Source organism: Marmota flaviventris, chromosome 3 (assembly GCF_047511675.1).
Source record: "Marmota flaviventris isolate mMarFla1 chromosome 3, mMarFla1.hap1, whole genome shotgun sequence".
In the NCBI taxonomy this organism is placed as follows: Eukaryota; Metazoa; Chordata; class Mammalia; order Rodentia; family Sciuridae; genus Marmota; species Marmota flaviventris.
The window spans coordinates 109,130,843-109,158,558 of NC_092500.1; the positions used below are offsets into that span (position 1 = coordinate 109,130,843).

Below are 27,716 nucleotides of genomic sequence, written 5' to 3' on the forward strand. Positions count from 1 at the left end.
AAACTCATCATTTCAGACCTTATAGTTCATGATCTTATACAGATGTTTTTGGATGGAATAGTGGCATGATTTTTTTTCATGATTTCTGAGGATCACTCTGGCTGTCTCGGGAAGACAAATCATTAGGTATTTTTAAAAAGAAGAAATAAAAATGGCCATTAAATGAATATTTAATTAGAGTTGTGAGTACCTAGCAGTAAGTACACAAAATTTTCTGGTCCATTTCTTACCGAAATCCCACCCAGCAAGTGTTGCCAGGTCCTGGAAGAAGCAGCAGATGCTCCTTGGTTGGGGCCAAGTTCTGCTCCCTGCTTCTTTGTCCTCCAAAGCTCTTAGTTCAACCATTGGAAGCGTCTCTCTTTGCCATCATCCTCCTTGGCTACTTATGAAGACCCGGCTCCTGTTGGTAGCTGAGCACTCTTCTCAGTTCATATCCTGCCTATAGGAGCTTGGATCTTAGAAACATTTTATGAATTTGCACAATTTCAGCATGTTTAGTTCAAGTTGGGAAAAAAAATTTTTACTAGGTAAAACTTTTAAAAATATTTATGAGTATTCTATGTAACATCTGATTGAAGTCCACTCCATTAGATAAAAGTCATATGAAAAAATTCTTTTCAGACAAATTTCTCTCCTCAGACTTAATTGTGACTACCTTGGGCACGCCAAACTTGGTAAGATATCCTTATTATTCCTACCGCCTGTTTTGTTTAACTTAAAAGATCTACTATAGGCTCACTTAGCCTTTTCTAGAGATCTTAATAAAAGAACCTTCCAACCTCACCTGAGGATGCTTTACTGATTTGGAGACAGGAGATGAGAACCAGACATTTTTTTTCAAATCTGCTAGCTTTTGGTCTCCCTTTTCCTTTTCTGCAGTTCTCAGAATATACAGCTAAAAGATACCAACAAACACATTCAGCATTCTGCCTGGAAATCATTTTTTTATCAAGATGTAAAAGTTCACTGGGAATGTTTTATTTGTTGCAAGTTGCTATAGGTAGTAGTTTAAGCAAATATTTCACCACTGCATAATATGTGCCATTATTTTTCCAGTTTGCTATAGTAGTTTCCTTGTTGCTCAAAAAATACTAAAAGTTTAGATTCTTGTTTGGATTAAAACATGCAGCTTATCGGTAAAGCTAAACTGCACTATTCCTAGTACTACCAAAACAAAAATCAAATAACAGCAACAACAAAACAGATTCTTCACTATTTACAAGGTTATTTCTGAGTGGCAAAAATTGTCTCTCCACGTTTTTCCCCTTTGTTATATATTTCTCCTGTATTTCCTCCATTCAATCTTCATTACCATAATCAGACCAACAGAAAATGTGAGGACATGTTTTTCTTGCATCTGTAGTGGAACCCTTGGCAATAGGCGGTAACTGCATAAAGCCTGTCAAGTAGATACATTCTCACTGTTTTTCAGTCTTTGCCCACCACCTGGTCCCAAAGCCAGTGCTATATATTTTAAACTTCTATTAAAGCAGCAGCCACTTCTAGATGCCAATTTCTATATTGGTTAGGTATTGCTGTGTAACATATCTTTATTAGACTTTGAATACATATATTCCTATACATTGATATCTATATGTATGAATATGTCACTATATCAGATTTGACTGTCTCTCCTAAGAATTCATGTGTTAGACACTTAACCCTTAAATTCATATGTTGATGATATTTGGAGGTAGAGATTTTGAGAAGTAATCAGAGTTAGATGAGTTCATGAGGGGAAGCATGATGGGATTATTGGTTGATTTTGATGCAGCAAGAACACCCTCAGCAGATATCATACCGTGACCTTCCCAGTCACCAGATGTGAGCTGAATAAACTAATTTTTTTTTAAGAAATTATTCAGTCTGTAGTATTCTGTCATAGAAAAAGAAAACAGACTAAGCACTCTAAAACTCAGAGGTTTAAAACAGTAAGCATTTATTATTGCTCACTTTTTTTTTTTTTTTTTTTTTAAAGTCAGGTGGGTGGTTCTGCTGACCTTGGACTTGCTCAAGAATCTGCAGTCAGCTGGTGGAAAGGCCTGCAGCTGCTTGGTCTAGAATGCCCTCATATGTCTTAGAATTGGTAGGTTTTTGCCAGGGGCAAAATAGTGAGCTATTATTCGGCTGGTTATTTTGGGGATGTTCTTATGGGGGCTAGGTAGTGTACCAAGATACAGAAGTTGAGGACATTTAGGCTTAGGCTTGGAATTGGCACCCTGTTATTTCTGTCACACTTTGCAGCCAACCTTGTCACAAAGCTGGCTTGAGTTTTCTTCTCTGACCCATGTATTATATAGAAGTGTGCTGTTTAATCTCCACATATTTGGGGTTCTTCCAGTTATTGATTTCTTGTTTAATTCCATTGTTGTCTGAAATGTGATATCTATTACTTTAAATTTGTTAAGGTATATTTTATTGTCTAGTGTCTTTATACATGTCTTTTGATTCATATACATGTATTAGGCATATTTTATGGGAATTTCTGGGTCATAAAGCATGTGTACATTTAGGTCTAGTAGATATCAATAGGCAGTTTTCCAAAGTGGCTGTCACAATTATTCCTCCACCAGTAATTCTTGAGTTTCTTAGTTTCTTGCTCCATGTGCTCCACAGATTTTCCTTCACTTGGTATTGTCAATTTTAAAATTTGTAACCATTTTGGTGGGTGTTAGTAGTACTTTATTGTGTTCACTTGCATTTCCTTGATGAATAAAGAAGTTAAGCATCTTTTCACATACTTACTGGCTATTTAGATTCCTTCTTGGTGAAGTGCTATATTTTTTTGATTGCTTTTCTTTCTCTCTTTCTTTCTCCCCCTGCTCCTCCTCCTCCTCCTTGACTGCTTGTCTTTCTTATTGCATTGTAGGAATTCTTGACATGTTCTGAGTATTAACTCTTTGTTAGATACTATCTATTGAAAATGTTATGAATCTGGAATGTCTCCCAAAGGCTCATGAGTTGAAGACCTGATACCCAATGCAGCAATATCCAGGTTTAGGATTTTGAGGATGTGATGGAATCCTGAGAGACTATCCTTATCAGTGGATTAATCCTGTGATAGCTGAATGGACTACTGGGAGGTGGTAGAAACTGTTGGCAGGTAGGGCATGACTAGAGGAAGTGGGTCATCCAGGATGTGCTTTTAGGGATTATGTCTTTTCCCCATCCCCCCACCCCCCTTCCTGGCTGCCATGAGCTGAGCAGCTTTCTTCTACCACCCTTCTGCCATGATGTTCTGTCTCACCTCAGGCTCAGAGCTATAGAACTGGCTGACCATGGGGTGAAACTTCTAAAACTAAGCCAAAACAAATATTTCCTCCTTTAAGTTGTTCATATCAGATAGTTTGGTAATAGTGATGAAAAACTAATACAGAAGTAAGTATCTCTTATCTATCATTTTCCCACTTTCTAAAGGTGTCTTTCATGAAAAGAATTTCTTACTTTTTTCATTTTGTTTCTGGGGATTGAATCCAGGGTCTTGCATATTCTATGCACATGCCCTACCACCTCCAACCCCTAGAACTCATTACTTTTAATATACTCAATTTTCAATCTTTTGTGTTTGATTTTTCTAGAAGTGGACAGTATTATTAGGTAACCATTTTTGCAGAGAAGTTAATTGAGGTGCTTGGCATGGGAGCTCTGCAGGGTCAGGACTAGGATAAGGCAGACCTAGGACAGTATATCTGGGTCCTGCAGCTGCACCCAAGATTTGCAGTGACTGCCCTCCTAAACAGAAGCAATAACTTCATGGGAACTGAATTACCCCTTTCCATGATCACAAGTCTGGTTGATAAACATTGGGAACTGCAAGTGGAAATTGCCTCTTACACCCACAAGCAATAAGGACTTCTCCAGAGCTACTCCCAGAACCAGAACTAAAATAATGATCAATCAGACTACAGTTGGATCAAGTCGGCTTAATTATGTGTACCCTTTCCCCTGTTCCAATTCTTCCTGTATTTGAATCTAAAGCTCATTTATCCACACAAAGGGCTGAAATGCTGGATCTTACTTTGCCTTCCAAATATGGCCATGTTGATTAAAGTTATTTTCCTGTTTTTCACCATCACCTTTTCTTTATTTCTTTTTTTTGGGGGGGTGGGGGTGAGGAAGGGGGTTGATTCATTGGAATCCCCCATGTCAGGCTTCTAGCCTAGAGCTCCATTAACAGCTCCAGCCCTCCCCAAAGTCTTAAATAATGTCCTTAGGTTGATCACCACCTGGACTAAGGCAAAATATTTTTAATTGGTTTATCTGGATTGGATTCTCAGTATCAGTTTTCCTTTAGCAGTACTGTAGTCCATGTGGCTGCTATAACAAAATACCTTAGACTGGGTGCCTTATAAGCAACTGAAGTGAACTTGGAGACTGGGCAGTCCAAGATGGAAGCTCAGGTAGATTTCCTCAGGTGATGGTAGGACCCCCCTGCCATCTCTGTCAGACTCTGTCCTCCTGACCAAATCACATCCCTGATGGTTCCCCTCCCAACACCACTGCACTAGGACACAAACATTTGGTCTACACCAACCAGTAATACCAAACTAAATGATCCTACTAAAGTTCACTCTACCAAACACCAAGGAAACTGATTAAAGGATCTCAGAATTGGATTAGCAAAAAAAAAAAAGACTCACAATTTTCCTAAATAGCTAACTTTGAACTTTAGTACTTGTATAGTTTGAGAAGAAGAGTTTCCTGTGACTTAAGAGGGCCTCAGGAGCCTTCCTTTCTAGAAGGCTTTCATGAAGAACTTTCCAAAACTTTCAAGAAGAACTGAGTCCTAGGGCAGATTGTGCTTGGACGCCCCAGGGAGGAGAGGATCCATGTTCTCTGAAGCAAGCCCCACCCGCCCCGTCCCCGCTACTCCCCGCCGTAAGGCATTAGTGAAAACCTGGATCCAGGATCTCTCATCCTCAACGCAGCCCATTCCGGCAACCTTTCCCGGTCTTCCCCTAGGCCAAGAGGGGGCGCAAACTGAAAGTGAAAAGCAGCCTGCTGTAATCCGTTTAACTATCCTCCTACGCTGCGGCGAGGTGAGTGTGGAACTGTGGGTCTTCTCTAGTTTGGGTAATGGCCTGGTGGGGGCAGGGGCTTGATGTAGAGAAAAGAAAAGAGACTTTTCTGTTGCCCTTGGAAACTGGGACGCGCCTGCTGGAGCCACAGTTGAAGAAAATCTCTATGCCAAGAAGGGTATGAGTGTTAGGAGACCGAGTTGTGCACTAAAAGAGTCTACGTCTGTTTGAGAACAGAAACCTTGGGCAGATCTTTCCAGAGCCACGGCCTGAGATTTAAGCTGATCCGGCTGCTGAGATGACACAAGTGGGAGGCTGATGACAGGCGGTGGGTATAACCGGGAGCCCAGAGGAGGAGCGAGCGGTTCTGCTGCTGCGCTCGCTGCGCCTCTGGCGCCGGGGACCTCGCGTTCCTCCCCCTGCCTGCCACCATCTGCTTCCCCTAACTTTGCTTGTGTATTGTGCATTGCTTCAGTGCACTTGGGTCTTCACTGAGAATCACTTGTTGCTAGAATTTCGTGCGGAACTAGCAGCAATCCTGACTTTCCAGCTGTGGAGATTCTTGTGTATATATTACAGAAAATACCTTGGGAGAGCCCCCAGACTGCGGCTTTGGTTTTCCACGTGCAAGCCATTTCGAAAGGTGTTTTTGTACCCAGTTAGCTCCCTTAGAGCTATTTTCTATATTTTATGTAAGACATAGAATACTGCTGTGATTTTAAGACATTTACTTGGGATCCTTTCACCACCCATACTGGGATTTGAATCCAGGGTTGCTTTACTACTGAGCTACATCCCCTGCCCTTTTAATTTTTATTTATTTATTTTTTTATTTTGAGACAGAGTCATGCTAGATTGCCCAAGCAATCCTCAAACTTGAGATCCTCCTGCCTCAGCCTCCCAAATGGCTGGAATTACAAGCATGTACCACCACACCAGTCTTGGGATCTTTTAATAATTCTTTAATACTTAGGAAATGCTATGGCAAACTACTGTATTTCTTAACATTGAAGCGCCAACAGGTTACTCCCACAGTACCCAGAAATGTTGGGGAGAATATTTTATGCTTGAGGTGACTTGGATTGTTCATTTTATTTGTAAAATACATGCAACTCTGGTTGGGTACAATTTTGAATAAGGAAAATCGGTCGTCAGGACCTCAGTGCCTTCATACATCCTCCCTTCTCTCAAATGAGATCCTCCCTTCTGCAGAAGCTTATGACCAATTGTGGGCTTGTTGGTGATTTCACTCTGCAAAGTAGGGCCTTGTTTTCCCACAGTCCACCATTGTCTCCAACAGAGGTCTTTCAGGTGGGGCCTGGCCATCTGCATTGAATAAACAGGACAGGTATTAGCACACTAAAGTTTCCAAGCCACCAATATAGACAGCATCCTAGCCTCAGTCTTAGAACTTTCTCCTGCTGCCTCTAAGCCAGAGGCAAAGTTGTAGCATTAAGTGATCATTAAGGTTTGTGCATATTTTGAAGTGGCTACAATAACTCTTCATTTGCTAGCTTCCTGCTAGGTGGCAGTGTGCAGCAGTGAATTAAACATCCAGCATCAACTGTTACTGTGTTGCTTATCTTTTATTCTTCAAGGAGGAAAAAAGTAGTGTGTTTTCAAGTTATATCTTACCAACAGATCATTTTTTGAAAAAGAAATTCAACCTGGTTAAATTTAGGAAATAAAGAAAAAGAAAATAGTTTGCATAAACAATGATGTTATTCATATATGTATAAATATTGCTCAGTATGCAGACATTTCCAACCTATATTTAAATACTTTTTATTTGGAATGTAAAGAGTTGATTTCAGCAAGAAATGCAGTATCTTACTCAACTATCAGCATTCTACAATAAAAATGTTATCACGTTACTGGACAAGGGTTTTTGAAAAATTAAGAAAAATTAAGCTGGGTGTGTAGTGGTAGTGCATGCCTGTAATTTTAGTGACTCAGGAGGCTGAGGCAGGAGGGTTACAAGTTCAGTGCCAGCTTAGCAATTTAGTGAGATCATCAGCAACTTAAAAAAACTCTCTCAGTTAAAAAAAAGTTTATCTTTATTTATAATGTGTTTCAGAGTTTTTTTTTTTTTGAGGATACAATTTTAGTTTTCAAAAGGTAATGTTGAATTGCTAAAAGGGAAAATGGGGCTGGGGATGTATCTCAGTAGTAGAGTGCTTGCTAAGCATGCTTAAGGTCCTGGATTTGATCCCCAGTGCAGGAGGGGGGAAATTAACAATCCTAAACTTGTTATATACAAATATTTTTTGTTTTATATTTCTTGAAATTCTAGTTTGTGATTATTCAAATTGTCTTGATGATTATCATTTTACTAACTTAAACTTTCTTCTCTGGAGAATTTTTGCACCTGGACACTATTCATGGGAATAGAGAACTTGTTTTTGGCAAGAAACTTCAGAAGATTGCCTGGTACAGCTATTGTTTATAGACATGTGAAATGTTAGCCATATTCTGTGTTATTTAACCAGCTCCTCATTCATGATTATGTAAATTGCTAAAAGTAGATGAGATATTTTTCTTCATATCTGCCAAGTAGAAAAATTTTCACACAAAAAAATCTATAAGTTCTTTTTGAAGAATGAATAGTTACTAAGAAGACCTTATAGGAAAAACAAAAATGAAGAATTCTTGCCTTGGGGGATTGCAAGTTCAAGGCCAGCCTGGGTCACTTTGTGAGACCCTGTCCCAGATAAAATTAAAAAAGGTGTGGGGGTGTAGCTCAGAGGTATGGCTCTGGGTTCAATCCCTAGTACTGCAAACAAATAAACAAATCAAAGATGATGCCTTCTTGCTTCTTGAGGAGTCACCTTAGTTCTTATTTTGACATAAAAGCTTCAGTCTTGTGCCCCAATCACCCCTTTTAACTGTGCTTTTTTACTGGGGCTTTATATCAGTGGAGGCTGTATTATTAACACTGAAGTGTGTATCTGGAATCTAAGGGCACGCCCTGACACCTCCCCACCCCTTTAATAGTCCATCTTGATTCACAAGGCTGCCAGTGCTCCTTTCTCCCTTCCTAGTCTCTGTTAGTCTTGCCTGAAATGTGTGCTTGGTTGCATAAGATAACCTTCCCAAGTAGAAATCTTTAACCCTCAGCCTTCTTTATATAAAAATAATTGCCTAGCAAGATCAGAAGTCCATTAAGAACCATGGAAATAGATGTTGATAAAATTGGGTAAACATCAAAATTGGAATCATTACACTGTGGTCATTAGGTGCTATAGGGACAGTGGCAGGTATTAAAGAAGTTTTCAAATTAAACAATAGACCAACTGTTTCATGTCACAATTGTTTTTTATGCACCCAATGAAGCAGCTTCAGAAAGTTTTCTAAAATCCTCCAGCTTCCTGCCTTCTCTCCATTGTTGTGATAGAAATAATGCACAGGATGACATGGATCTATAAGCTGACTTGGTCTTGGGAGGGGTATATCCCATTTTAGGTAATCTTGAGAATCTTGTGGAATGGCTGGAAAAGTAAAAGAGGTTCAGGCACTCTAGAGAAGGCACAGAAGAGGAAGCTCTGCATTCTAGGTATAGCTGGGACAGAATGTGTGAGGAGGACACCAGGAAAGAAGCAAGAGGTGTAGGGGGGGATGCACATCCTCTAGCTTTTAAGCTAACAGAGTTTTATATTTACCTTGAGATCTTTGGGAAGCCATTGAAGGATGTCAATCAGAGGTGATATACCTAATCAACATTCTAGGGACATCTCTTTATATCTGAATGGAGAATGCATGAAGGTCAGACTAGGAAGAACACTGGTTATTGGGTCTTGGGAGTAACCAGGTAGGAATGAGTGAGGAGTGTTAATGAGAGATAGTTGAAAGGAGGTAGTTGCATGTGCCTGACGAGTGGTCCAAAGTCCTGTTATGGTTTATATTTGGAACGTACCTCAAAGGCTCATGTGTTGAAGGATTGGTCTATAGTGTAGCAATTTTCAGACTTGGGGTTTTTGGGAAGGGCTCTGATCTCATCAATGTAGTAATCCAATAATGCATTCATAATTGAATGGACTGTAAAACCATGATCCAAAATAAATATTTCCTCTTTTAAGATTGTTTTTCTCAGGTATTTTGTCACAGCATGGAAATCAGACTAATACGGGTCCTTAGACATCTTCCCATCAGTCTACCATCTCATCTCTTTCTAAGCAACCATGTAAGGGATGTCCTGGAGATTTATGTTATAGAGTGACAACACTTCCTGGGAGAGTCAAGCTAACTGGAGAAATTATACCTTAATAGAAATAATTTAATAGGAATAATTTAAGTTTGATAATTAGTTGCATCCCCTCTAAAAGCCCTTCCTGGTATTATATTCATCTCAGTTAAGAGGGTTGTTTATTAAAACAATTGATTTCCAGTTGCTAGATGAGAAAGAACTGAGCAGAGAAGGCTTCCCAGAGCTCCCTGCCTTCTGCCTCACCTCTTTCCTGCCAATAAGGAGAGGGACACAGACTGTCAGGGTTGGAAATCTCATGTATTAAGTGCATCACTAGGCTTGGCTTCTCATTTTTCAGTCTAAAGGACAGGGTAGAATCATTTCTTTGTTCCAATTCTGGACCTGCACAGCCAGAATTTGGAGCTGGCACACTCAGACTGCTAATTTTCTTTGAGATACTCAGTCTTTCTTCTGTCTCTCTTAATTCAAAACAAAGTAGGAAATTTGGATCCATTTTAGGATGACAGTGCTGCTGGTTTTGGTGGAATAGCACTTGCAGGAGCATGAGGCAGTTGCACTTAGCTCCAAACCCCACTCTGGGCAGCAGATGGCCAGCCCCGGGGCAGTACATTACAGAAGCTCAGCTTCTAGGGTCAAGAGTATTGGTTAGTAAGAGTCCATTTCAGATGTGATGTTCTGTGATTGAACAAACACATTGCTCTGTACCAGAAAAAAAAATTTTGGGGGCATTCTCTTAGAAGACTCTGAGATTTATTTTTCAGGCAATGCTAGGCAGAAGGGCACTTTGCTCTTGGAGTGCCATGGAGTTGGAGATTGGTGGTCTTCATCGTGCTCTCTGCAAAGCTCATCTGTCACACAAGCTGGGAGACTGCTGACTTGATGATGGGCCTTGGGTAATTAATACTATATATTAGATTGATTGTTACTGCTACAAATGTACCCTGAGACTTGGTTGATGGCTGCATACTATAAATCACAGTACTGGGATCTGTTCTTTAGTGGTGGGTATTTAACCACTGCTTGGTCCCTGAGATCTCACTACTCTAGCTTCAGGAGTATAACCTAAGTTGAGATTTTCCAGATGCAAGGGAATTTGTAGCCTTAAATTCTTCCATTGCAGAATTTTCTTTATACAGCCTTATAAAGACCCCACAACCGACCTGAGCTATCTGGTAGCTGTAAAAACATTCCCAGATCTGTCCTCAAGTTCTCTCTCCATCCTTTGTTTTCCTTTGTCCCTGACTTGTTTTGTATTCATGACAAACTTTCATTGTTTTTCCCATGTCTTTCCTTTCCATTGATCTTGGAGTCAAGTGACCTGATTTCTAGATCCACTTCTGCCTTGAAAACAAACAAACAAACAAAAAAACCTATGATCCAGGCAAATCACTTAAAGTTGCTGAAGATCAGTTTACTTATTTGTTGGAACTGGGAATACAATACCTCCTTGTCTAGCTTACAAAGTGGTTATAAGATTGAGTGGACTGACAGACCTAAAACTTTTGAGAGTGATATAATTTTATTCCCTTTTAAGCTTATAATATTGTTTTACTTTCTAATCTGGGTGCATTAATTATAATAAATTGCTTTTGCACATAAGTAGAAAAAAATTTTTTTAAAGAGAGAGAGAGAGAGAAAGAGAATTTTAATGTTTATTTTTTAGTTTTCGGCAGACACAACATCTTTGTTTGTATGTGGTGCTGAGGATCGAACCCGGGCCGCACGCATGCCAGGCGAGCGCGCTACCGCTTGAGCCACATCCCCAGCCCCTAAGTAGAAAATTTGATAATTTTTCTGTTATGCAAAGGAAAGAAACAATGATAATTAACTTTTATTGTTTATTATTAAAAAAACTGAGGCTTAGTAACTTGTCCAAATTATATTATGTATAAGTGATAGAATCAGAATTAGAATCCAAATAGCCAGCTTCACATTTTATGTAGCTAATATCTACTATCATCTACTGAGTAGAAGGTAAGGAGCTTTACAGGTTCCTGGTAGATTTTGTTTTGTTTTCTCTAACATACTAGCCAACAACTATTCTACGTAGTTTTTTTTTTGTTGTTGTTTATTTGTTTTTTCCCTCCTGTGGTTCAGGTAGATAGCTGTAATGTTAGCATTATCTGGTAGGAATTTTACCAGTATTAATGGTTAAAAAAAAATAGAAAAGAGTCATGTACAGTGGCAAAGGCCTGTAATCCCAGTGAGTCAGGAGGCTGAGACAGGAGGATCTCAAGTTTGAGACCAGCCTCAGCAACTTAGGAAGGCCCCATGTGGCTTAGTGAAACACTATCTCAAAATTAAAAAATAAAAAGGGTTGTGGTAAAGTGCCTCTGGGTTGAATCCCCAGTACAAAAAAACAAAACCAAAACAATACAAAGAAAGAAAAAACAAACAAAAAAACCCCCAAACCACATGAACTCAAAAGCCAGACTCTTTTCTGGTTGTAGTATTTATCAAAGTTATGAAGTTATTGTCTTGAGCAATTTACCTTGCTGCCTTCAAATTTAATATTCTTACCTTCAAAACTAAGGATAGTAGTTGCTACTTCATGCAGTCGTTTTTGGCTTATAAATGCTACATACTTAGGAAAGGCCTTGCCCATAATAGGTTGTTCAATAAACATGAACAGTCTCCTTTTCATGTTCATATCTCCTTAAGAAGTTCCAGTTGATGAGACAGTGACATTGAGAATTCAGCTTCACTTCCATCTAATAAAAATCATAATAATATTTAAGTTTATGGTGCACCTGCATTATGCCAGCTGCGGAGTTGAGATTTGAATCCTTGCAGGCTGACTCTAGAGTCTGTTTTCATAGTTACTCTATTTTGAGAATTCCCATGGATGAAAGAAGAAAAATGCACTTTCAGTGAGTCTTTGTGTTATTGAGGAAGAAAAGTATCCTGGGCTTAAAAGTAAATCAAGGTAAGAGAAGAGCTCACTTTTTTAGACCCAGGACTAGAGTTCCATATCATTTTTACAGTTCTAGTTATATCTTTAACTCTCTCCTAGAAACCTGTGGCTCTGAGTTAGGGTCAGGCCTTTGGAGCACTGTGAAGCAATACTGACCATCTTCTGGAAGCTGATCCCTGCACAAGGCCATTTGCTAAGACGTGGAACTCATGGAATCTTGGGAATAAGAGACAATCTTTTGGAACCATGTAGTTCCTTCTTAAAACTTTTCAAAAAGATCATCCACTGAGATAGATGAAACCAGAGTCATGTTGCTCAAACAGCACACTGCTTTATTACACTTGCCATACAAGAATTAACAAAATAGATTAATAATCAGGTTTCTTTATGTTTTCACTGAAGTTGGTTTTCTTGGGGTATACTGGGACAGTTGATGATCATCCATTATAAATTTTCTTTGTCCAGTGTTGGGGATTAAACCCAGGACCTCTTGCATGCTAGGCAAGCACTTTACCACTGACCAATACCCTAGTCAATTATTATTCATTTTTGATTGAAGCCTGACCATTTTTTTTTCTAATTTTTAACCAGAGTGGGTACATAGTCCTGGTACTTTCTTTCCTTTTTTCCCCACTCTGTAATGGTAGAGAGTGATTGAACTCAGGGCCTCATGTATGCTAGTCAAGTGCTCTACCACTGAGCTATACTCCTAACCTCTTGTCCTGGTACTTTCTGTTCTACTTCTTTATTCCTTTGAAACCTCAATATAAGGGAGTAACTTCATATAAATGGCTTCTGGAATTCGGTCCTCTTTTGCCATAGAAAATTAAGTGAAAGAGAATTTTAGATTTGGTACCTGATTGTAGATTTGACATGCTCTTCTAATGGGCTAGGTGACCTTAGGTGAGCCACTTCACTACTCTAGTCTCCATTTCCCTGTCTGTGAATGAGTTATTACGACTACATGATCTCCAAGATTCCTTTTAGTTTAAAACATTAGTGCTTGTACATGATAAACCTGTAAGACTACGTTTATTAAATCTTGTGCACTATGGCTAAAAGATTATCCATTTGTCTGTTACAGAATTGTTTGATGTCTTCTTGTCTGAAGAATCTCCAGCTGCTCTGATGATAGCTTAAGAAGACTGCATGCTGTTTGCTCTCGATGCCAAGCCAGGCTCGCTCAAAACCTCAGATCTCAGTCCTTCATGGAGACCAGGTCCCAGCAGGAATGGCAGTGCAAGAAATTGGCACCCAGATGGTTCCTCCATGTGAAGTTGTCTCGGGCTATGGGCTGCCGCGAGAACACCTGTTAACTGGGCTAGCCCTCTGTCAGTCACCCAGGGCAGGGCAGCATGGTGCGGATTCAGAGGAGGAAGGTTTTGGCATCTTGCCTGTGCATGACAGCTACTGTCTTTCTGCTCGTCACACTCCAGGTACCAAGAATTTGAGTTGTGTAATGTGGATTCATTACTGAGCCTTTGCCATCTCCTCTATATCCCCAGCTCTATTCTCACAGAATTCCAAGTTTGTTACTTTTTGCTTAATCTTTCAGGTGATTGCTACTGTCTAAGGCAGGAAAAACACTTTTTTTTTTTTTAAAAAAAATTTAATCATGTGGAGTTGAGGTTGAGTGAATGGGTACAGCAAACAGATATGTCAGGCAGAAACAAAATCATTGAGATTGAGATCAGAGTGTGACTCTTGTATGGTCCTGGTTTTAGGCAAAGTTCAGACTGTCTCATTGGGTCAAAGTTGAATAACTTTCTCAAAGTTTTCTATCTGCTTCTTTTTTTGGTGGGGCGGGGGGGGGGGTACTAGAGGTTGAACCTAGAGGTTCCCCCATGCTAGAAGTGCTCTACCACTGAGCTATATCCCAGCTCTTTTTATTTTACTTTGAGACAGGCCCTCACTAAATTGCCCAGTTTGGCCTCAAGCTTGTGATCCTCCTGCCCCACATTTTTTGGTAGCTGGGATTATAGGTCCTAATCACTTCTGAAAGATGGCATTCTTGAAGAAGCAAGGACTATTCTGTAAAGAGTATATGAAAGATATTCTGTGTCTTAAAGTAAGTGCAGAATACAAACAACTGCATTAATAAATTTCTTGACATATTTGATTTATTTCCTACAGTTATTCTAAACTCTGTTCACTGATTTAAAATTGAAATAAAAAATTGTACAGTGATGGTAAAAATATGGCTATCAGTGTAGATATATTCTGTCCATTTGAGCCTTCAAGAGACTTTTACAGATTATCTGTGGATGTCAGTCTTTCAGGTATGGGACCAATGGAAATAGGTATTCCTTTGGCTTTTTGACTCTGCGGGATCCTACTTCTCCTAATCAGCATAGAATGAGATAAAGATTTTGAAAGCACTTTGGCAGACACTCTACAGCCAGACTCGGATTCTGGACAGAGGAAACACTTGCTTGTCTTCCTTGCTTGTCTCCAGGAACTGCTCTGTAGGAGGGGCTGGGTTTTTCTGCTCCTTTCTACAGAAAGTTATAAGAGAGCTTTGATCTTATTGTGGCTCTTTTCTCAGTTATGAGGAGTACCTAAGGTAAGAGCTTTCCTTTTGGTGTCAGAATAAATTGCCACCATATTTTTGATGTGTATGTCTTCTCTCAGTTCCAGAGCATCAGAAATGGTATGAATACTGGAGCTAAACCTTAGTCTGGCTCAGTTTGGGTTTTGCCACTAATAGCATGGTTTGGGTTATTCCTTAGTCTTTCCTGGCACATGGGATACTTTTATAAAATGCCTGTGTATTCAGAACCATTCCTGTTTTTATTGGTTTGGAGAGTAGGCAGATGAAATGATTTGCTACATGAATAGGGTAAAGGAAGGATAAACAAACACAGTCATGTCATGGACGTCATAATAAAGTATCTTACGATGGTTAGCTTAAACAAAAGAAATTAATTTTCTCACAATTCTGGAGGTTGGGGAATTCAAGTCTAAAGTATTGGTGAGTTGTTTCTTCTTAGTCTGCCACATTGACTTAAAGGAGGGGTCTTCATTTGTCCTTCCTCTGTGCTTGTCTGTATCCAAATATACTTCTCTATATACAAATATTAGTCATATTCTATGGTACTGAGGCTTAGGACTTCAACATATGAATTGTTGGGTACACAATTCAGCCCATTACAGATATATAAACTATATTATTTAACTAATAATAATCTAAACTCTAAAATGTTAGGTTTACCTACAGTTAAACTAAAACATTGTCATTCTCTGGAGGAAATCATTCATCTTAGACCTTGTTATCCATTTTTGTTTAACTATATTTTGTAAATTTTTGAATATTACTTTTTGATGCAACTAAATGAATGCATTTAAAATATTTTAAAGCAAATCTCAGACATAATAGTATTTCACCTAGATATATGTTGGTTTTAATCACTGAAAGATAGGGACTTTTAATTTCACATAACTGCTGGGGATGGTGGCGCATGCTTCTAATCACAGCTCAGGAGGCTAAGACAGGAGGATCGTGAGTTCAGAGCCAGCGTCAGCAATAGCAAAGTGCTAAGCAACTCTGTGAGATCCTGTCTCTAAATAAAATACAAAATAGGGCTGGAGACATGGCTCAGTGGTTGAGTGCCCTTGAGTTCAATCTCTGGAAATAGGTGTTCCTTGGGCTTTTTGACTCTGCGAGATCCTACTTCTCCTAATCAGCATAGAATGAGATAAAGATTTTGAAAGCACTTTGGCAGACACTCTACAGCCAGACTCGGATTCTGGACAGAGGAAACACTTGACTGCTTCCTTGCTTGTCTTTGAGGAAACGCTTGTCTTCCTTGCTTGTCTCCCCCCCAAAAATTCATGTATCCATATTACTGTTCTCTCATTGAATAAAATTAATAATAATTACTTAATATCTTCTGTATCCTAGGCATGTTAAAATTCCCTCCCCCAATTTTTAAAAATTTGTTTAAAAATAATAGATTGTTTTGAATATGGAGTAAACAAATTTCACATATTACATTTGGTTGGTGTATCTCAGGTTTTGTGCTTTGTATTTTTTCTTTTGCAAATTTCTTTTATCCCACATTTTATGCCATGTCACAGGTTTGTTGAAGAAACTGGGTTATCTTTCCTTTTGAGTTCTAGATTATGGATCTGGTTGATTTTTATCCTTATAGCTTTTATAAATATGTTTTTCTGTCCCCCCATATTTCCTACCACCTGATAATGATATCTGGGCCTGACTATAAACAAATATATATGTGTGTGTATGTGTGTACATATGTATACATAAATAATAATACAAATAATAATATATAAATATATGTATATATATTTATACACCTATACTGAGGATTGAACCCATGTTCTTGCACATGCTAAGTAAGTGCACTACTGCTGAACTACATCCCTAGCCCTATCCCATGGCTTTTTAAAAGCCATGTTTTTTTCTTTTAGGTTACTGGTTGTACATTAGCAAAAGAAAGTTAAATGAAAAGATAGTGTGGAGTTATAAGTCAATTCTGTTCCATCAAGCTGCTGGGGAAGAGCTACATTATTCGATTACAAAATTGCTGAGAAAGCTATTGGCAAGGGTTAGGCTTTAGTTTTCAGGGATTGTTTTGCTGTTTGAATGTGGACTTTGGTATCATATGATTTTTTAAAGATAGTTTTAGTTGTATCTAAACACAATACCTTTATTTTATTTATTCATTTTTATGTGGTACTGAGGATTGAACCCAATTTCTCACACATGCTAGGCAAGCACTCTACCACTGAGCTACAATCCCAGCCCCTCGTATGATTTTTTTAAAAGCTAATAGAACTCCTTACTCCTTTTGGAGTGCTTGTTGGTTGGCTTTCAATCTGTGATTCCTACTTTTGGTTGGCCTTAGATACCTTTGAGAATCTAATGAAATTTATGGGCCCTTTCCAGGGACTTGCAGACTCCATGTCATGCATCAGTGACCAGTGATAGGAGTAACAAGGAAATAAAAAAGAAACCGTCCTTGGTTGGTGGGGCCTGATGGCCACACAGGAAATGCCTCTGTGGCTGGCTGTGGAGGAATTAATGTAGTCATCCAATGGTTTTCACAGAAGATTGGTTCCAGGACCCTCTGTGGATACCAAAATTGGCAGATCCCTACATGCCTTATTTAAAATGGTGTGCTATTTGTATGTAACCCATACATTTTCTTCTGTATACTTTTAGTCACCTCAGATTGCTTATAATATCCAACACAGTGTAAAAATTATGTGAATGGTTGTTATACTTTATTGTTTAGGGAATAATTCAAGGAAAAAAAAGTCTATACATGTTCAGTACAGATGCAAATTTTCTTTGAATATTTTTGATCCACAGTTGGTTGACTCTATAGATGTGGAACTTGCATATACAGAGGGCTGACTGCAGGAAAAATGTAAATGTGCCTTCTTTTAACTGCTTTATGTGCTTGATAGCCTGATCATTGATGTTTAAAGCATATGTAAAAAAACCCTTTTGATAATATTTTTGTAGCCTGATCATTGATGTTTAAAGCATATGTAAAAAAACCCTTTTGATAATATTTTTGTAGGGCCATATTGGCATTAAATCTTAAAGTGTGAAAAATTTTGGAGAACAATTGGTCCTCAGTTTCAATCTCACCACCTCCAGATTACTATTTCTGATGGCCTGGCTGTCCAGTGACTCTGACTTAGACTATCTTGACGTAGGTAAAAATATGGTTTTATGTGGAAGTGAGTGAAGATCCAATCCCCAATGGTTTACTGTGTTGATAACGCAGATTCCAGGAAGTTTTGCCGTTATACTTCATGGTGTCAGTGCAATAGTAGGTATTATTAAAAATATAACTCTCATATTATGACTTCTTTAATTGCAATAAAGGTAATCCGCTGGTAGTTTACAGCTCTTTTTCCCTGGAGCGTCATCGTTAGCGTAGACAGGTAGAAACCCTATTGTAATTTTCAAGGTACTATATGTGCTAGGCGCTATGTATGCTGATGAAATAGCAGAGAAATGGGTCTACGTGTAGAATAGAATTTTTATTTTGGAGGCTCTTTTCATGTCCCATATGCCTGGAACCTGTGAATATGTTACTCACACGGCAAAAAAGACTTTGCATATGGGATTAATGTGATATACCTTGAGGTATGGAAATGCTTTGGTGTGAATATCTCTCAGAGTTCACATGTTGGGAACTTGGTCCTCAATGCAACAGGATTGAGAGGTGGGAACTTTAAGAGGTGATTAGGTCATGAGGGCAGATGAGTGCCTTATAGTGGAAGTCAGTTAGTTGTCCCTGGTGTAGGTTCCCGATCAAAGCATAAGCGTGTCTTCCTTTCCTGCTCAGGGACCCCTTGACTTTGTACTTTCTAGCCTCCAGAACTGTAAGAAATACATCCCAATTCTTTGTAAATTACTCAATCTCAGGTGTTCTGGTAAGGCAGCATGATATCAACTAAAACAGGAGATTATCCTGAATTATCTATGGAGGCCCAGTGTAATCACATGAATCATTAAGAGTACAGTCTTTCCTGGCTCTCGTTAGACAGAGAAATATTATCAAAAGAGCCACAGTCTTCAGTGCCGCTGGCTTTGAAGAAGCAGGAAGGCGGCCTTGAGTCCAGAACTGTGGGCTGCCTCCAAGAGAGAGAAAAGGCAAGAAACTGATTCTCCCAATCTCCAAAAAAGAATAAAGGCCTACTGGCCCCTTGATTTTAGCCCAGTGAGTCTCATTTCAAATTTCTGACCTTCAGAACTGTGTAATAATAAGTGTGTGCTGTTTTGAATTATTAAGTTCATGGAAATTTGTTACAGCAACAATAGAAAACTAGTAGGAGGCTAAATCATCAAGATGAGTGAGATATGCTGATGAAAGTTAAATAATGTGACTCTGGTAATAATTGCCTTCATTCTTAGGTCGTGGTTGAGCTAGGAAAATTTGAAAGGAAGACGTTTAAAAATTCCAATTTGCAAGATGGACATAAAAAATTGGAGGAAGAGCCGGAACATCTCAATCCATTCCTTCAGAAAGACACACTGTCCTTGATTAGGAAGAGACAACTGGAAATCGACAGCTACCCCATCATGCTCTGGTGGTCCCCACTGACTGGGGAAACTGGACGGCTGGGCCATTGTGGAGCAGATGCCTGTTTCTTCACCATCAACCGGACTTACTGGCACCATCCCATGACCAAAGCGTTCCTCTTCTATGGTAAGTAGGGCTTCTGTCTTTCTTCCTTTGCCTGCTGCTGCCTCACTCCAAAACTGAGTTACTGCATGTTTCCTGTGGAAGAGGGGGTGGAGCTCCCCTTGAAGACACTTGGGCACACCTGGTTTCCTCTGTGGAAGGCCTGAGCATTTAGCAAATATAAACATCAAGGAAATCTGATCAGCAAAGAAGTGTTTGTCCAGACTAGCTGGTATTTATGGAGGAGAAGAGAGATTTTTTTTTTTCTCACTTTTTCACTGTTAAGTTTTGTGCTTATTACATTTGTTATCAGGGGATTGGGTATTGCATATACACTGACATGAATTCAAAATGTCACTTGTGATGAAAGCCAGGTTTTGATTACAATGACAGATTTTTAATTGTACTTAAGCCAAGAATCATGTTCTTCATTTATTTGACGTAAGATTAATCAGAAATAAAAATAAAAAGATTATTCAGTGTCACCTTTCAAGAGTTCTTGAGGCTGATTATTTGTCATGCTGGGATTGAAGGGCAACCAAACCCCAGTAGATGTAGTTTGCAGGATACCAGCAGAGATGGGAATACAGTTTCTTGGTGATGAGAGGTGGGGCCAGGGAGACCAATTGGCTAAATGCATGTGAAGCTAATTTCTTCAGTTACGAAGTCAATGAAATCTGTTTTAGAGTGGGTATGAATGTATGTATATATGTGTGTGTGTGTCTGTTGCTGGCTCTGGAAAGGTAGAACTGTTATTCTCAGTGTTCTGCCTAACAACAGCTTAAATAAAACTGTTGAAAATGAGAAATGAGTTCATTAGAAACTAAGTGGTAGGTATGCCCCACTAGTTGGTCAGGGCTACAGAGCAGTGTTCTGTTATAGGTAAGCATTCAGGGAAATTCCAGATACTTAAAAATCCAGAGAAATTCCAAGTACAGCCTAAATATCTCTTATCTGAAGTGTTTCAAATTTTGTATTTTCTTGGATTTTGGAATATTTGTATGTACATAATTATTATTTTGGAGATGAAACCCAGATCTAAACACAAAATTTATTTATGTTTGAGATATATCTCAGACACATAGCCTGGAAGTAATTTTATCCACTTTTTTTTTTTTTTTTTGCAATTCTGGGTATACAACCCAAGGACATTCTACCACTGATCTATACTCCTCGCCCTTTTTAGTTATTTTGATTTTTTTATTAGTTCATTACAGTTATATATAATTTGATGTTATTTCTGGCATAATTATACAAACATGGAATTTAATTTGTCCAAGTCAGTCCCTAGTACTTCACCTTTCCTTCTCTTCCTCCCTCTGCCTGCTCCCTTTCTAGGATTCTACTGATCTTTCTTCTATTTATTTAACTGGTCTTTCTTTTTCACATCCCTCTACCCTCTCCCTCAATCCCACTGATCTACTCCTGATCTCTCTTCTATTTTCATGAAACCTCTTACCTCCCGTCTTTTTCCAGCTTCCATATATGAGAAAAACAATTGACCTTTGACTTTCTGTGTCTAGCTTATTTTTTTCTCTTTTTGAAAATTCGTTCTTTTCAGATATACATGACAGTAGAATGTATTTTGACATATTATACATACATGGAGTGCAATGTATTCTAATTAGGATCCCATTCTTGTGGTTGTACATGATGTGGAGTTACACTGGTCATTTATTCATATAGGAACATAGGAAAGTTATGTCCAAGTCATTCTACTGTTTCTACTATTCCCAATCCCCTCCCTTTCCTTCATTCCCCTTTGCCTAATGCAGTGAACTTCTATTTTTTCCTCCTTACCTCCCCTATTTTTTCTTAGCATCCACATATCAGAGAGAACATTTAGCCTTTGGGTTTGGGGGATTGGCTTATTTCACTTAGCACGATGTTCTCCAGTTTATTCGTTCTTCTTTATGACTGAGTAAAACTCCATTGTGCATATATATACCACATTTTGTTTATCCATTCTTCTGTTGACAGGCATCTAGGCTGGTTTCATAACTTGGCTAATGTGAATTGTGCTATTATAAACATTGATGCTGATTTTATATCTTTATGATATATAGCAAGAAGTGGGATAGCTGGGTCATATGGTAGTTCCATCCCTAGTTTTTTTTAAGAATCCCCAGACTGGTTTCTAGGGTGGTTGTACTAATTTGCAGTCCTACCAACAATATATAAGTATAGCTTTTCTCCCACATCCTCACCAGCATGTGTTATTATTTGTATTCTTGATAATTGCCATTCTGATTGGAGTGAGATGAAATCTCATTATACTTTTTTGTTTTGGTGGTACCAAAACAAAATTATGCATATATATATATATATATATATATATATATATATATATATATATATATAATTTTTTTGAGGTTATTGAGAGTGGGATAGTAGTCACCATTTTAGTCATAAGTTACAAATGTTCCTAACTTGGTACCATTGTTTATCCACTTTTTATATCCTAAAGTGTCCTTTTATATTTGTCCTGTCAGACTAATCTAGTGACTATCCTTTATTTGTTTGGCAAAGCAGGTGAATAATATAATTTTTGATGTTAAAGATTATTCTCTTGAGGCAAAGATATGGCCCAGATGTACTGCAGAGCCAGTCGTTATATGTACCACAAGAGAAATGTCAACAAATCTTTTGGGGTTTCAGAGGCAGGAGGGAGCACATGATTGGAGGGATTAAGAAATGCTTTCTAAGGTCTCTTTCATAAACTAGGAGAGGAGTTGAGGGTGTATCTCTGTGATAGAGAATGTGCTTAGCATGCATGAGGGCCTGGGTTTAATCTCCAGCACCAAAATTTAAAAAATGATCTATTCTCTCTCTCTCTCTCTCTCTCTCTCTCTCACACACACACACACACACACACACACACACACACACCTCCATACAGATATGGAGAAATTTAAAATTACCCTGAGAGATAATGGAATTGGGCCATGTTAGGATTAGAAGACATTTTATTATGAAGAACAGCATAAATGTGGTATGGAGGAAGGAGGAGTGAAGAGTAAGATCTGAGGTATAACAAGGAGGTTGGCTTCAGCATAGTTCTATATAAGGAAAAGAAAAGGATTGAAGGATATATTGAAACCAGAGCATGGAGAAACTTGAACACTGGCTTATGATTTTGGTTCCAATTAGAAGATAATGTTGGGGAGGAGTGAAAGTTGAACAACCTTTTAGAAATCTTTGAACCATTCTTGACGTAAGATGAAGTCTGTCTTCTCTAAACACCCATAAGGTGTGTATGTCATTGAATTGAACATCTATATGCCATGCACAATTCCAATCATGGAATAGAGAATCAGGAATGGGGATGATAAACAAAGTAACTGTGGCATTTGGTTTTGTACTGTATGGGCCTTCTCTTCCCTAAATAGATGATGGAGCAACATTGATTTTTACTTATACCTCTTCCCACCCTCATATCAAGCACAGTGCTTTGTATGGGATAGGTTCTCAGAAAATACTCATAGATACTTACAGCCAAAAAGAAATCTAACCTCTTCTCTGTAAAGAAAAGAAGACTGCAGCTTTGGGAGGCTAGGGAATGTGCCAAGATTGCATAGCAGTTGGCAGTAGAGGAACCAACCCAGTTTTCTGTTTGAGGACTCCAAACTTTTTATTAAGTAGGTCACTTAAACTGCAGTGGGACTCTGGTGCAGCAGGATTGAAAAGGAAAAGGCAGAAAGAATGATTGTGGTATTAAAAGCTGACCTAATTAAGAGAAAAGGAAACTCGAAGGATTATGTGATCGCAAAGCTTCTGTCAACCAGAACATCTTTTGTTTGTCACCTTTGTAATCTAGTTTTTCTTTCTTCTTCCTTAAGATGATTTATTTACTTAATATAAATATATATCTGGTGGCAATAAAGAACTTAATTGGTGAAATATATCAAGTATTGGGTCTTCTTTGAGACATTTGAAAAATGCAAGGATTTAGCTGCTTAACAATTGCTTGAAAGAAAAATTAAGTGGTCACAAGTGAATAAATTAGTTTTTTGGGGGGTGGGGCTAGGAATGGGGATATTGGATCTAGAAATCAGCCTTGTGCATATAAAGCATGTAATCTGCCTACCACTGAGCTACACCCTCAACCAGAAAGGGCTCGTAGTATTGGGGAAGACTTCTTGAAGGACATGAGTTGTGAGGAAGGATTTATAAAAGAGGTTGTGGATATAAGAGGGGGGAGTGGATTCAGTCATGAAATGTTACCAGCAAGTCAACAGAGATCAGCATTAGAGTGACAGATGATAAGGGCGTGTAAGTGAACAAGGTGTTTTGGTTGTAAAGTTCCCCTGAATGGTAGTGTCGTTATCTATACTATGTATGCATTTCTAGTTTTTGGAGAGTTATGAGATTCATTTAGAACAAAAAATAGCAAATGTAGTAGGAGGCTTTCTTTGTTTCAGAGGATTCTTTGGGATTTCTCAGTGTCTTGGTGTAATCATGTATAATTAAAGAGAGGGAGGTAGGAGGAGAGCCCAGCTGTTCATATAGGGCCTCTCAAGGGTCAGTCCTCTGGCAGAATCCTTATCCCTCTATGTCTAGTCAGTTTTTTTTAGTTCACCAAGAATCTATCAGACCTTAATGAACTGAATGGTGTTGATTTTTTAAAATATTTATTTTTTAGTTGTAGTTGGACATAATACCTGTACTTTATTTATTTATTTTTATGTGGTGCTGAGGATTGAACCCAGGGCCTCACACGTGCTAGGTGAGCATGCTACCACTGAGCTACCACCTCAGCCCCTGAATGGTGTTGATTTAAATAGGAGATTCATGTTTATAAGAAAAGCTGAAAAAAATCAATAAAAAAAAAGCTGATTTATTGGTCACAGGATTCCTGATGTTCATTGTTCCAGGTATTTACCCCCAATGATCAAGTTAGCTTGAAAATGGAATTAAAATCATTAGGTTGCTTAGCAATCTTGGAATTACAGTCAACAAAGCCTTGAGGGATAGATCATCTATAACATAAGAATGCCTGCTTAGCTTCTTCCTCTGTCCCTCAGAGTAGTGGGAACCCTCATCACTGTCATTAATCAGTACATACTCTGTGCTAGGCATAAAGAAACACTCTCCATGTATTCTCTTATTTAAATTGTCCACAACACAATATGTTACCCTAGGTATGATTACCATTTTAGAGAGAGGTAAGTGATTTACAGAGAATGTCAGTGACTTGCATAAGGTCATATGGATGGTAAATGTCTGAACATGTATCCAAATCTGAACATCTGATTCTATAACTCTTGCTCTAGCTATTCATATTTTACCACACCATTACAGCACAGGCCCTAAGCATGTGTATCAGAACCAGTGTTGTGGAACTTGTGTCCCCTAAAAGCTCATGTGTTGAAGTCTTTGTCCATATCCAGTGGTATTATTGGGAGGTAATGGAACCTTTAGAAGGTGGAGTATAGTGGAATTAAGTTAAGTCATTGAAGAGATATCCTTGAAGGGGATATTGGAACTCCAGTCCCTGTTTGCCTCCTGATCAACAAGTGGTGATCAGTTTTACTCCACTACATGTTCCTGCTATGATGTTCTGTCTTGCCACAGGTCCAAAATGGTGGGCCCAAGTGACTTAGACTGAAACCTCTGAAATAAATAAGCCAAACCAAATCTTTCCTCCCTCTAGATTGCTTTATTTCAGGTATTTTATCACAGCTGCAGAGACCTAGCACAACCAGCATCTTTCTCCTTTGTGGATGTTAAACAGTGGATTCTGTTGCTATTTATGTTTCTCTCATCTAGGTTTCATGCAAGCATTGACTCTTTAGTTTACTCATTTCCCTTTTAGACATTTGTTTTTTTCATGGCCGGTATTATTAGCAAACATGATGTGTGCAATAAGATCAACCCACATTCTTTGTGTTTTTAATTTTGTCCCTTTAAAACCTTATTAAGGAAGTTAATTCATCGCTCTAGAATTAATTTTCAACTCTAGCTGAACTCCTGCTTTTGTTTTCCCTCTTAGGAATGACAATATTATGATCACTTTAAATTGCAAGCACAGTTTCAAATTTAGTAAATGTAATATTCAGTCCCATATAGAATCCAAGCTTCAAGCATGCCTCATTGTATCTTCTTGCATTTCCCAGCTCAGATCCCTGTCATACTGGAAGCCTGCTGTGGACTTTTTGCTCTGTGTTCATTCCTTGATGCTCTTCTTTCTCCCTCAGCAGCTGCTTGGTGGAGCCAGCCAGAGTTGCAGTGAGGAGAGGTGGGGAGCATGGGGCATTTCTTACCTGGATAGGTAGCTTCATGTCCTCTAAATCTACCAGGTGGTTAAAGCTGATATCCACAGGAGGGCCTGGCAGATGATAATAGTGCACTTTTCTCATTCTGGATCATTTTCCTAGTACTCGGAGTTTCTTTGTTGGACTTCTAGCTTTTGTAGTTTTCCTTTCTAGAAAACTGCATTTCTACTCTGGGTAGTCACATGGGAAACCCTCCCTGCTACTGGCATCCTGCAGAACACACCCAGCTTTTCTTCTCTGGAGGTCTCCTTGCCTCTTATTAGGAGGACCAAGACTCCCGACATGCACCTGTGAGATGTGCTCACCTACCTGTCACCCTCACCAGCTTTGGTGGCTCAGCAGCTCTCCTCCACTCTCCTGAGAAGATGGGCCAAGGGAGCTGGACCTCAGCCTGCAGTATGCCTGAGCTGCCTCAGACATGTAGGCACTCTACCCAGCACAGTACTCTAGGTAGCCCCTTTGAAACCAGGGATTCAGGGCAGAGCAATAGCACTTTCCATGGAAACTCCCTAGTCTCCCTGCAGACTCTTTTCTCCCACCCTTTCTACATTCTTGACCTCATTGAGGAATCTGTGAACCATGGAATAGGTTCTCCTTTATCCTTTCTATAAATTCTGTGGGTGGAGGCAAGTTGGAGTTTCTGTCTCATATTGGCCTTGGAACCTTGATATTTGTCTTCTTGGTTCATACTGACATCCAATTTTCTGTGTCTCTGTTGAGAGTTATCACTTCCCAGGCCACTCCTATGGTAGAGTTGCATGGAAAACAAGCAGATACAGTACCATAATTCTATTACTGTTGATACAGTACCAACTGTGGTAGATTCCTTATGCTAACTTCCCTCGTGGGTGTCTCCAAAGACGTATCTAAGAACCATTCTCGAGGTCAGAGATTTCTGCTGATCTCATCCATTGCATACACTCATTTATCTCTCCAGAGATTAATTTTATCTCAGGCTCTGTGCATTATTAAATGAAGATAGTAGATAATTGTCAATAACATACTAGATTTATTGTGTCTTATTTGGGAGATGGTAAAGAAATGGGCTTAATTGGAATGTTGGTCAGTAACCAAGCTGAACATGGAAAAGAAGGTCATAAGTGAGTGATAGATTTAATTTATTTGTTATAATCAAACCTTTTCTGTTAAACAGATGTTCCATTAAAATTTTGTTGTTGTTGTTTTTGTAGATGGACACAGTAACTTTATTTTATTTATTTTTATGTGGTGCTGAGGATTGAACCCAATGCCTCACACATGCTAGGCAAGCGCTCTACCACTGAGCTACAGCCCCAGCCCATAGACGTTCCATTTTAACTTACACAAATGATTGCATATTGTTTTATTTAACATGATTATCTCTACTGGGTCTTGAGATGTTATATAAAGTAATGCTCTCATGAAGCTCTGTTTAGACACCTCCAGTGACTTCCCATCTCATTAAAATTCCAGGTCTTCCCTGTGGCTTGTGAAACTCTGCTTATTGTCCCCCCTCCCCATCCCATTCTTCGAGTTTCCTCCTAGGTCTTCCTCCTTTGCTCACCCCTCCATCCACTGCTCTGCTGTGTCTCTCAAACTGTCATTGTCTTCCTTCACCTGGGATGTGCTTCCTAGCTTGCTCCTTTACACTAGCCACTTTCTTCACCTTTTTTCTAGAATATTACTCTATTTCTTCAGTACTCTCTGATGGCAGAAATGCTTGCCTTGCTGTATTTTTTGTTTCTTTCACCTCCTGAAGTTCTCTTACTCATTTGCTGACTAGTTTGAACAGAGCCTTGGGTCCATTGTAGTAGCTCTATTGCTGAGAACCGTGCCTGGCATGGAGCAGGCTTCAGACAACATTAGTCAATGAGTGAGTGGATAAGTGACCCTGGCCTGATCCTCACATACAGTTGAGGAGGAAATGGGAACATTTCAAATTTTATCTTTGTTGGGTTTTGAGATGTTCCATTACTTATCTGTGTTGTGCCTGGCATTCATCACACAGGAATTCATCAAACCCTATGATGAAAACCCTGCTTTATTTAAATTATATTTTGCTACATTTATTCACATATGAAGTTGAGTGTATGTTTGGGAATAAGGCTTATTTCCAGCAAACAGATGAATCTGCCCCCATTTTCCAGTTGCTAGAAGCAA

General features: G+C 38.9%; 1 protein-coding gene across 2 annotated transcripts in view; it reads left to right on the forward strand.

The window, feature by feature from the left end:
* The first annotated feature begins 5,045 nt into the window (after positions 1-5,045).
* The window catches only part of Fut10 (fucosyltransferase 10), a 200,049-nt gene continuing 177,378 nt past the window's right edge, over positions 5,046-27,716 (forward strand). For both annotated transcript variants that reach the window (XM_071610222.1, XM_027939357.2), the window contains exons 1-4: positions 5,046-5,346; positions 9,984-10,115; positions 13,221-13,572; positions 19,032-19,326. In XM_071610222.1, coding sequence (XP_071466323.1) covers positions 13,492-13,572; positions 19,032-19,326 — 376 coding nt within the window. In that variant the 5' untranslated portion in view covers positions 5,046-5,346; positions 9,984-10,115; positions 13,221-13,491. The remainder of the gene's footprint in view (positions 5,347-9,983; positions 10,116-13,220; positions 13,573-19,031; positions 19,327-27,716) is intronic.